The 12293-nt window shown below is 37.9% G+C and overlaps 1 protein-coding gene across 3 annotated transcripts in view; it reads left to right on the top strand.

The window, feature by feature from the left end:
- The window catches only part of FYB1 (FYN binding protein 1), a 45151-nt gene that overhangs the window by 21183 nt on the left and 11675 nt on the right, over positions 1–12293 (top strand). For all 3 annotated transcript variants that reach the window (XM_038124622.1, XM_038124624.1, XM_038124623.1), the window contains 7 exons: positions 699–748; positions 1971–1990; positions 2794–2840; positions 4227–4344; positions 6602–6758; positions 9518–9662; positions 11904–11932. In XM_038124622.1, coding sequence (XP_037980550.1) covers positions 699–748; positions 1971–1990; positions 2794–2840; positions 4227–4344; positions 6602–6758; positions 9518–9662; positions 11904–11932 — 566 coding nt within the window. The remainder of the gene's footprint in view (positions 1–698; positions 749–1970; positions 1991–2793; positions 2841–4226; positions 4345–6601; positions 6759–9517; positions 9663–11903; positions 11933–12293) is intronic.

Genomic DNA, 12293 nt, shown 5'->3' with positions numbered 1-12293 from the left:
CCTGTCTCCATGCTTTCCCCATCAAGCCAATTTTAGAACATCCCATTCTGCTTTCAAGTCCTTTTTTGATTACACTTCTTTGATGATAATTGTCAGCCCTTGTTTTCTTTCTGCTGTTACAAAGCATTATAAAGTTAAAAGTCCCTGATATAATTAGTTATAGTCTCAATTCAATTTCCTGTTTCTTTCATTTGGACAACATTTTAAATCTAAGAGCTCTGATGACATTTTACCTGACCTAACCTTTACACCGTTTCTCTTGTCCTTGTTTAGACTTTAAGCCCAACAAGTCAAAGTCTCACAGCTATATTTAGCATTGAGAAAAAGTCTGACATTGTACTTTTGCACTGTAAGAAGACTACACCTGCAAAAATGGTTAAAAAGCCCAACAGATTCTTTCCATTCAGTCAGCCCATTTCCTTATGATATTTTTCATACTATGCTCTCTCTGAGTGCCTTTGGCTCACTTTGATGTTTTTTTACTCTGGATCAAGATGGCCCCACCTGAAACACTGAGTCACAGTCAGAGAGAACAATTTAGAAAATCTTGTGTGTACTTAAGTAGGATATAGAGCTCAATAGACTGTTCTGCCTTTGCATAAAATGGATAATAAAAAGCACCAGAAAAATGGTTAATGAAAATGTAATCATAAAACCATCTTCACAGGTTTCACATGTTTACCTTTTCATGCTTACAGAAACCTAGAAAATGAAGAAAATTATGATGACGTTGAATTTGTTTCACAGGGTAAGATGCATACATTTTATACATTTTAATTAATGGCTACTGTGAGAAGCTGTAAGCATGTTGTATTTATAAGACAAACAAAAGTATTGTATTCAAGAGTGATCAGTTTACTAATTATACTGGTTCTGCCATTTTGTGGGTGAAGATGGTTGTCTCATAACACTAATGGATCTATTGTTCTGTGATTAATATGATAGATTTAACTGCATTAAATTTTTTTCTCTCCCCCCGGCCCCTTACCCACTTCTTTTTCTATTTTTTCTTCTTTTTAGCTTTCTTTTTGTTTTTATTTGGTTAGAAATATGCTGGGACTATAAATCACCAGATCTTTAAACCTGAACCAAAATTAATGCTGCTCTTTCAGAGTTGACGTTGTGTGATCTGGTGAAGGAGGCTCTGGTTTATACTTGATTTAAAAAAAAAAAAAAAAAAAAAAGATGGGTTGACTGTGCTTTTACTGTCGCTTTGTGGTCTGAGGCAGTGAGAGGCAGTGAGTTGTACCAGAAGCAGCAGACAAGCAGATTGTGACACAAAGAATGCCAATCTGCCTTCTGACCCCTCCTTAGTGGCACTTGGTCTGTGCCAGGCACACTGTGCATCATTTAGTGTGCTAGCCCTCCAGGACTCGCAACACTGCAGGCTGTGCAGCTGGAACAGACCTTTCTTTACCTCCTGCCTGCAGAGTAAGGTGGAATCAGGAGATTCACACAATATCTTTTCCTGTTGCCCAGGGTAGAGGCTGGCTTAGGAAAAGAGCCTTTGGCATACTTGTTCAGCTCTTCGGCTGGTGCAAGCAATTTCTTTGAGGTCTCTTTGGATTTATTAGGTTTTTGACAATTACTTTTTCATATAAGTAGTGGTTTTGTAAACAAATAGCATAGGTAAATTCACTAACATCATTGAAGATGTTTTAAAACAGATTTTCCACTTTTAAAATACATAGTGAAATATGCTGTTTGTAGATATTTTTAGTTTGCAATGTTCTATGAAAGCAATCTAGAAAAACTGAATTTTGCATTCATACCTTCATCAAAAAACAGGAGCCTGCACAAAGTATGAATTTTGCATTCATACCTTCATCAAAAAACAGTATTCTGAATAAGAAAAATTTCTAGTTAATATCACTGATATTATAGGTAGTTTTAAATAGTTAATGCTAGAAGGAATTGTTTTCTTTACAAGAAAAATAAATATCCTGGTTTTATATTTTTTGTTCCTTTAGGTCATGGAAATACACAGAGGGTAAGTACTATCCAGCAACATAAACCTAACATTTTTTAGCAAAAACTTACAAGTTTAGTGAAACTTCTTCAACACATTAGACAATTACTTGCAGATTTAATCCAGTGTATCCACAGTAAGCTGTAGAAGCAATTATTTGTTGTGAAGGATAGAAATGAAATCAGAGAAGCAGAGTAAACTGGAACAAATTATCAAAAATGGTTAGACACCAAAAATTGATTAAAAGAAGAAAATGGAAAACTACGTCTTCTATTACCACTGACATTTCATTTCACTAGAATTTTTGAGAAATAATAGAAATAATGGTCCTGTTCCATTGTGGTAATAGAGCATTTTAGTTAATATTTCAGCTAATCATGGATTTTTATCATTATGTTTAAGCACCTGGCTAGATAAGGACTAAGACAATCTCTTAGACCCTAATCTGAGTCCCATTTAGATCCTTAGCATTCCAGTTTAAATAGGGCTTACCCTGACACCTTCATAATGGCAGTGCAATCATCAGCAATGATAAAGACTTTACAGGACACACTTTGCAAATAAAACATCCACTTTGGATGTGCTTGATGCTTGGGTGATTCTAACAATCCAAGGCTTCATAGGTATGATCCTGTAAAAAAAATAGCAGAAATAAAAGAATAGTGTGTTTGAATAATGTAGTAACTTGTTTCGGGAAGAATAAAGGTTTTGCATTTTGCTATATATGTTTTTTATATAGTTTGTATGAAGCTTATATATCAGACCAAGTTTCTTCATGTCTTTTCAACTGTATTTAGATGATTGAAAATGGATTATTTTTATAGGGTCAAGAAAGTGATGGAGAGATGTATGAAGACATTAATGACATCAGGTAGTAATTCTAAACTCTATAACTTATTGTATCTTTATTACTATCTTTTCTAATAGCTGTATTTCATCTGGTATAAAAGTGCCATTCTGGTGCAGTCCCTGCCAGGGATTACTGTCTTCATTCATTTCACTTGCAGAAAGTCTGTCTGTTCACAGGTTCTTTCCTAGTTAGACCTGCCATGCCCTGGCATGGCAAAACTCCTGCAATTAAGTAATGTAGTTACTGTGATCGAGGTAACAGAACTCTGATTTCTGATCTGAGGAGTATGTCTGAACCACTGGTTGGAATTACAGCCTAGGAGGAAAAATAAGCTCAGCCACAAGGTATTGTGGTCCCAGATAGATCTTTTGTTGTGTGGTTTGTTGGGTTTTTTTTAATTGCTTTTCAGATAAATGTTCTTAGAACTACTGTGAGAGGCTGGATTGACAGTTTTTGTCATCTGAGTCAACTAGTATAGCTACAGAGACAGAATACAAGCTCTGCTTCTTCTTCTTCCATTTAGACCTTTCCTTTGACTCTCTCTGCCCCGGTAATGTCTAAATCTGTGGGATTTACAGTGTTACTATAGCCAAAGAAAAACTCTAATTCCTTCTGAATAAAACTCTAATTCCTTCTGAATAAATAATTGATGTAGAATATTTCAGATGTACAACAATTTTCAGCAAAAAATTATTGTTAAATTCCCTTTGATTTATAGCTAAAGTGATCCTCATTTCAGACTTATTTTTTAGTAATTTCAGCCTACCCATCTAGCAAAAGTATAGGGGAAAAAATAAAAGGGAATTTCACTCCATCAGTTCCATAGGGTTTCTGATACACAGGTTTCTGAAACTCAGCCAAATGGCAGAGCTGGAGATGTAGGCCTAATTCCATCCCAAGTTCCCAAACCCTAGTCCCTTCCAGTACCTAAGGCAGAGCAGGTAGTGTACCCTGGTGTGAAAAAATGAGAAGACTGAGTCATTGGGCAGACTGCTGGAATAGGTTGCAATCAATTTTAAAACAGCATCTCAGGCTTCAGTTCAGCCTGCATCAACCACTGGGAGCCTGGATAAATATTTATCTGGTGCATCCACTACAACACCTAGACTGCTGCCAGTTCACAAGCATGCTCAACAAAATTATCTCAGGGACATTTGGACACACACATGTGGAGGCAGATAACCTTTTCTGGTGTGTTGCCCTCATGAGAGCAGGCGCTGTAACTTACAAATGTAATAAAGGGCTGCTTACTCTGTCTGTTGCAGCTGCATTATGGTTTAGAATGTGTAGCTTTGATTTCACTTGAAGAAGTCTTTTTTCATTACCTGCAGTTTTTTGCCAGCCTTGGGTAAGGTAGCTCTAAGGAAGATTTTCTACATACATTCTGTCCTGGCAATGCTCTTTCAGATCATCACAGGGAAAAGAGAAGAAGCGGGACAAAGAAGATAAGAGAAGAATTGACCAAGAGAAGAAAGAACAAAAGGAAAAAGAAAAGAAAGAGCATGAACTGAGGAAAAAGTTCAAAGTAAGCTTTTTATTTGGTAATGTGGACAAGGGTATGCAATCAGCATTATTTAGCATTGTAGAGTTCAAAATAGACTTTTCACCTGGCTATGAAGCTATTTGTTATGGTAGGTAGTTCAAACACCTGCATATATTCTAAATAAGGGTTTAAGCTACCTTTTTTGTTTGGCATATGTTTGAATGCAAGCTCTGCACTGATGGATGGCAAAGACTGTTTGCTTACAGTTTTCATTAAATTACTTTCTCACCTTTTTTCTATGTAAGAAAGCCTTAAAATCATCTGTTTTCACTTTTCTGTTTCTAATAATTTATTTCATTAGAATAGCATCAAAAGCACTTAATAAAAGTGGGAATTGAATCCCATACACATAGTGTTATTTGCTTCTCTGTAGTCAGATACAAAAGTATTTAGCCCTTTAAAGATTTCAAAATTGTATTGCACCACATTGCCCTTGCCTTGGTAGAAAGGGAATTACAGTAAATTCCAGCCTAAATGAGGAGAAGGAAAATCAGACTTGTATAGGAGAGCTACAGTCATTCTCTGGGGCTAAATGATGAGATAATTCTTTCTGGTTTAAATCATTTTTGCATAGCTGGTTGTCAGCATGCTCCCACAGTTTACAAGTCTGCCAGTCAGTTTTTCTTAACTAATGCCCTTTCACAGTTCTCCATTCTGCTACTTTCAGTGTCACTGTACACAGTGGGCAGCTTTGTTTTTCTTCCTATTATTCTCTGCACACATAAAGCCATATTGGTTCACATCATGGCCTTGGTCTGCTGTGGAGAGCCTGACATGAGTTAAGAAGCAAATATTAAAGGTACACATAGTTAATGAGTTAGCTGGTGTTTATTAGGTGCCAAGTCAATTTTTTAGACCAGTCACAAGAAATGTAGGCATTAGTACACAGAAAGCTTTTAGCTTATAGACTCTGCTCCTGGAACCATTAAGGTATTTTATTATTCTTAAACAAATATATTTTAATGCACATTTTCTTTCCCATTTATTGTCCACTTATACAGGATAGATATTCCTGAGATAGACTATAATTGGCAAGAGTACTATGCCTCTGAAATACGTATCTTAAAGTAACAAATACAAAATCCTAAAATGGCTTCTTCATAACATAATGTAGAGACCTCACAAAGTGAAACCTGGACATCAGTAAACAATGAGATCATCTCTTGTGAATGATCATTTATAGAGCAAGATCATTTATAGAGTGGAATAGTAAACACAAAGCATTATCTGGCAGATTCATTAACATTAATGAATATTTACTCATATGACTTGTGTCAGGAATAGTGCGGCCAGCAGGATCAGGGATTGTCTGATTGTCCCCTGTACTTGGCACTGGTGAGGCTGCACCTCAAATCCCAGTTTTGGGGGCCCTCACTCCAAGAAAGATGCTGATATGCTGGAGCGAGTCCAGAGAAGGGCAAAAGAGCTGATCAAGGGTCTGGAGCACAAGTCCTGTGAGGACCAGCTGAGGGAGCTGGGCATGTTTAGCCTGGAGAAAAGGTGGTTCAGGGGGGACCTTATCACTCTCTACAACTGCCTGACAGGGAGATGTAGCCAGGTGTGCATCAGTGTCTTCTCCCAAGTAACAAGGGATAGGAAAAGAGGAAATGGCCTCAAATTGTTACAGGAAATGTTTGGTTTAAATATTAGGAAAAAAATTCTTTATGGGTTGAAGAAATTTCTTTATTTCTTGAAGTGTTGCAAAGGATTGGAAGAGGTGCCCAGTGAAGCAGTAGAATCACTCTCCATAGAGGTATTTAGAAATCTGTAGATGTGGTGCTTAGGGACATGATTTAGTTGAACTTGGCAGTGTTAGATTAATGGTAGACCTCAGTGATCTTAGAGGTCTTTCTCAACCTAAAAGATTCTATGATTATTTGAGTAGTTCTGCTGGAAATAAATGGAGACACCCATTGGAATTCAATGCATCTGTTTTGTGAACTCATAAAAGGGTGTCATAGGCTAATTTGTTGATTTCAATCTTAGTATTTCTGTGATTTTGCCAGTGAGTTCTTCAATTGCTCTATTGCCATGCCTCTCCCCTTTCTTTTAATCTCTGATTTTTAATTTAAACTGTGTAATTCAAGGAGGAGGAAGCCCTTTTGTTTATTTGGCAATAGTATTTTAAATGGCAATGAAACAAATAACCATTGCTATCATTATTTTTACTTCTTTTTCTGAATGTCTGGGAAAGAACTCAATTTTTCCCCATCTGTAATACCTTCTGTTTCTTCTTCAGTTGACAGGACCCATCGAAGTCCTTCATCAGGCACGAGCTTGCATTGACCACAAGGGAGGAAGGAATGAACTGACTGTCAAACAGGGGGATAAGATTGAAATCATTCGCCTCACAGACAACCCAGAAGGAAAGTGGCTGGGCAGGATAAAAGGATGCTGTGAGTTCTCTTTCTTCACTGTGCTCCTGAATGTTTTCACTGCATGACAGCAAACATGTGAGCATTACACCAAGGACTAGCCCTACCATGTCTGAGTCACTGGCCACCAAAGTAAATAATCACTTCAAGTCATCTTTCCATCCTCAGGTAGTTCATAGCAGGAAGTTATTGCACAACATAATGTAACACCTATAACCACTGGAATAAGTGAGGCACAGTATGCTAGGACCTTCACTGACATACTGAGAATTAATTCCCTGTCCACAGCCTTCAAATAGCATCAGAACTCAGCTCCCTGAAAGTAACAAGTATCATGTTTTTTCATGTCTTTGTATTAACCATAACATGGATGTTTTTAAAATAGAATTAGAGAATATAAGGGCCTGGTTTAAGTATTTTTCTTGTTCCTATTCCTATGGAAAGTTTCTTCCAGGTTTTGTTTTCTCTGAAATCCTAAATGCTTCTCCAATTAAGGTGTAAGTACAATCAGTGGATCTTTGAGTATAAAAAGCTTGATGATCTGGCTCCTGGATTATAAAAGGTTGATCCATAAATCAAACAGAATTATTAAAAGCATTTGCTTGATCTTTAGGGGAACTAAAATGCCAATAAAATTAGTAAGACAGTTCACACATGGAGAACAGAGTTCTACAAAATTGTAGATGGTACAAGCTAAGCAGCTTGTAGTGATAGATATATGCAGATAGTAAGGAGCTGAGTGTCTTTCATACAAAGAGAATCTGAGAGAGCTGGGCCTGTTGAAGGGAAAATTAAGGGGTATCTTATAATTGTTCATAAATACTTGGTGGGAGGATATAAAGAAAATGGAGCCAGGCTCTTTCCAGTTACCTAATGACTTTGCAAGAGGCAATAGGCACATACTGAAACACAAGGGTTCTATTTGAATGGCAGAAAACACTTTTTTGACTGTGAGGGTGACCAAGCAAGGGAAAATGTTGCTCAGACAGGTGGTGGAGTCTCCATCTGTGGAGATCTTCAAAACGTAACAGGACACAGTCCTAGCCAACTTGCTCTAATGGAAGATCATGTTTGTTTAGAGGGATTGGCCAATATGATCTCAAGAGGCAAGCTCCAACAACAGCTTTTCAATGATACCTTGAAGTTGTGAAAATTAGTCAATTACATTAATCATTTTATGCACAGAAAATCAAACCTTGGTGAGGGTTGGGAGAAGGGTATTTTCTAGTGCATGTGCAGTCCATTAATTTATTTATTTTTCATGAATTAATTCACTTTTCATGAATTAATTCTTGCATCAGCAAAACTTGAAGCTGTACAAGGCTTCTCATTGAAAAGTTTCAATAATTCAGACCAAATTTTTACACCAATGCTTCAGCCTTCCATGTTCACAGGCCAAGTCTGTGAAGACCAAACAAAAGAAGAAAATCAGTTCTTATCATTTAAGTAAGAGGAAAGATCAATGTCTTCCTCTTTGAGAGGAAACACACTAAAAACTGCATTCACTAAGAAGAAGGAGAGTGGTGTGTTGAATTTTCCATTTTCAAAAAGCTGCATGAGCATTTTTCACCTCTGAGAAATCCATTTGTGCACTCTTCTGCACAGGCACTATACCTGTCAAAAATTACCCTCAGGAGAGACAGAGTTCCTCATCTCAGGTCAGCTGCTCTGGTCAATGCAGCTACAGTGTGTCTGCCAACTCGAAGAAAGATCAATGCACATGGTCCTCCTAATGACCTGTCAGGAACTTTTTGTCATGTACTGCCCTAAAATATGCCACAAGACTGCAGTGGTGTTATGAATGGATGTGGGGATTTAGATAAATTCTTGCCTTTTGCCCAAGCCTCTGGCAGCAGGCAGTAGCTTTATTGAGGTGGCCAGCCCCCCAGAACCCACTCTCATTTGCAAGTTCATTAATAATGGCTGATTCGGTCTATTATAGAATGGATTCTATATTTAATAGGCATAAAACTAACAGGCATAAGACTTAAACCAAACTAACATTACGCAAGAATAAGGACAAAAAGAGACTACTAGTAAGTAATACAGCATGAGGTTAAAGGTACCTTTAATTAATGTTACAGCTAGTAGAGAAATAATATAACTTAGGATTCAATGTATCTTACCATCCAATTGTTGGTGGGGAGATCCTTTCCTTCAATCCCCAGGGACTGAACCATGTGTCCAGACTCTGGGGAGAGGTCTTCCACACTTTCAGGGTGTATGTGTAGAGGCCTTCTGCCACTGTGATAACTTGTGTGTCTTTCATAGTTTGTAAAACAGGGTCTCTTACTCAGGAATATTTCTTTTATCTCTTCCCACATCAAATCTTCAGACTAAGGTGTTGATACTTAGCTGAAGCCTGAGCCCTTTTGGTGCCAGATGTCCCCTTGCTGAGCCTTACAGGACAGGTTATCTCTTTATGCACCAACTCTCTGTGGTGGGGGGGGGGGGGGGGGTAGATGTCCTGCCACAAGTGGTCCCAAAGCCAGCTGAGAAAAGGAGTCTGCCCCATGATTACTGTGTAGGAAATTCTTCTGCTGTAGCTGAGAAACAAGTAGGTGAACTAAACATCAGCTGAGGAGGGCTTAACGGGGGGATCTGAGATAGATCTGATATTTGTATTTGTGTTGATAGATGAGGCTGCTTGGAATGAGACATTTCTTTGAAAGTTTTCAAAAATTGTACAAAACAATTCAGTCACTAATTCTGAACCTCTCAGTAAAATCATCCGTTTATCATGACTGATAACTTTGAACTGCATGGTTTCATTTATTTAGATGGATACATTAAAACAACCATTGTGGAGATTGATTATGATTCTTTAAAAAGAAAGCAAAAATCATCTACCAGAGCTGCTGTGAAACATACAGAGAGTGACCAAGAAACATATGATGATGTTGGAGAGCAGGACACTACTAGTAGGTATGTATAAGGAATGCATGAAATGAAACAAGTGATTCACCTGGGTCAGCCTAGACAGGGGAAGTTTTCCAACAACAAACCCAGCTCCTGTCACAGAACAGCCATTTATATAAGAAATGTTAACTATTATATGTAGCTGTTCAGATTGAGTAGCTCATATGTGGTCAGAGGAGTTCAAATGAATTCTGGAATCCAGCATGTGTAAGCACTCATACTTAGGAGGAGCCCATACTGTTGGAAGAGGACCTACTTCATTGAAATGCAAAGGATAAAAAAGTGCAAGCCATACAGAATCACAAATCATCTGCAGGAAGTCCAATTCTCTTCCCATGCTCCATTTTCTAAGATGCAAGACTAAAAGACTCTAAAAGCAATGGAAGCACTCACTGTACCAGGGAACTCCTGATCACCCTCATTGCCCTCATCAGCCTTAGCATGAGTCTTTAACTCTTATTACCCCTTTCCTTTTGATGAGAAGGGACATCTGAAATCCTGTCTAGGGTAACCATTCAGAAGAGAGTGTAGCTTATGAATTTACCCCTGAAAACAAGGCCTCTCAAATTCCATGAGATGGGTATAAGCTATACTTTTTTTTACTTCATTGGAAGCTTCTTCTCTATAGCACAGTTTCCATTCACTTGCAGTGCAGTGCTACACTGCAGATTCTCTACTTCAATGTGTCATCTTTTTCATGTCAAATAGATCTGCAGCTAGAGAAGTGACATATCCAGCAGCAGATCAGACTTGCTGACAGGGAAATACCCTAGTGGTCTTGTTTCCAGACTCATGGCTATCACATAAGCCTAGCATGACAGTGGTAATTATGTTGCCAGACCTCACAGGAAATTTTGCTGCTTACATGTGATTCGACAAACCATTCTCCATTAAATGTCCTGATGTGCAGAAACAGAGCCTGGGATTCAGATAAGAGATCTGCTTATGGGTGTAAAGGATTTCAATATGTAGGACAGCCATCTTGAAGCGCTCAGCCATTACACCTGCTTTTACTGCTTCCAATGTAGCTCCTTAGCTTAGAGGCCTGCCTGGAATAAAAGGACTGCAGCTGGCTGGCTGATAGAACATCCCTGTGAGCTTCAGCAGCAGCACATGAAAAAGTCTGCTTTCAGGCTGGCATTTTCCATGCAACCAGTATAGCTTTGTGTGTGATTTTTTTCCGAGTTGCTCAGTATCAGTTTTCCTCCCAGCACATTGGTCTCATAGCATCGTGACCCAGCCATGAGAGCCATGTTAGTTGTTCTAGGTTTCAGGTAATCTCAGCATTAGTTACTTCATTGCAGAGGTATCCTTGGCCAATCCTTTTCAGTAGGGCAAGCATTACAATTAGTCACCTCGATGCAAGGAATTTAGAAAATGCATTGCATTCAAAAGCAAACAATTGCACTGTTTGCTTACTAAAATAACACTGTATTCCAAGGAGCTTCAAAGGATTAATGATTGGCTTAGATTCATTAAAACCTTTAAGCTGTATTTTGACATTTTTTTCTTCTCTAGTGATTAATAGCACTCTGTTCAGTTCATGAGCATGAAGTGTTGGAAGGTCTGACATATATCAATATGTTTTGAAACCACTAGAAGAATGCCATTCCAAAAAAAAAGCTCTTAACCAAACAGTATTATCTCATTATCAGTAGTATTGCTAATATTCCAAAATTAATAAATGACTACGGATGTTGTATTTCAGTATTTCTTGGCACAAGAATTTAACAAGTACCTTGTTTTGATGTATAATTTTAGGTAAGGCTTTGACCTGGAAATAATCTCAGCTACTATGAACCTCTCAGGCTTTTTTCAACTACTGTTAGAATGTCAGGCTAATATGGACTCCCTCCATATTGTTAGAAACATACACTTATACCCAGTGAAAGCTAATTGAGCAATAAATTAACTTGTTTACCACTTCATTTCAAGAAGATTGCCTCATAAGGAATGAATCTAAAGGATCTGGATCTACTCTGTAGTGCTTAGTCAGATTATATTTTTATTCCCATCAGGTCTCACTACATGATCTCCGGAGATCCCCCCTACACAAATTATCCTATGATCCAAAGGCATATTTCATACTTTAAGATATCAACAGGAATATAAAATACATTATAAATACTTCTGCCAAGGCCAAAAGCTTTAGAATTAATAATTAAAGAAGTGATGGGTGATCATGGTGTTGTGTTTTTCTGAAAGACGACTTCTTTTTTCTAAAATGTCATTTGTTTGCTTTTCCAGTCAAAATGGTGACCAAAGTGGAGGAGGAAGTAAGTTCTACTTACATATTTGGGGGGAGTTTTTTCAGTGTATTTCTTACCCTCACATTCTGATGTCTGCAGCTTCCCCATAATGCAGTAATTATCCATAAGCAAGTTAAATGTCAGCTAACAGGCAACAAACTAGGAAGGGTAGTGGCCAACTAAACTCCCCTGCCACACATGGGAACTTAAGTGAGAGTGAGAGACAGAATGTTTGTCTCCAGATACTGTGAATCACCAGCATACCAGATGATCAAACTTTAACCTTTTACTTGTGTGTGAAGGCAAATAATCCCACAAAACACCACAGATGTGACTGGAGAAATATTAACATGAGCAAGAGGTTTTGTACAGGAGAAATCCAGTCCTG

The sequence above is a fragment of the Motacilla alba genome, chromosome Z (assembly GCF_015832195.1).
Source record: "Motacilla alba alba isolate MOTALB_02 chromosome Z, Motacilla_alba_V1.0_pri, whole genome shotgun sequence".
NCBI lineage: Eukaryota > Metazoa > Chordata > Aves > Passeriformes > Motacillidae > Motacilla > Motacilla alba.
Note: the sequence above shows the minus strand (reverse complement) of the source record. Positions and strands in the feature narration are given on the sequence as shown.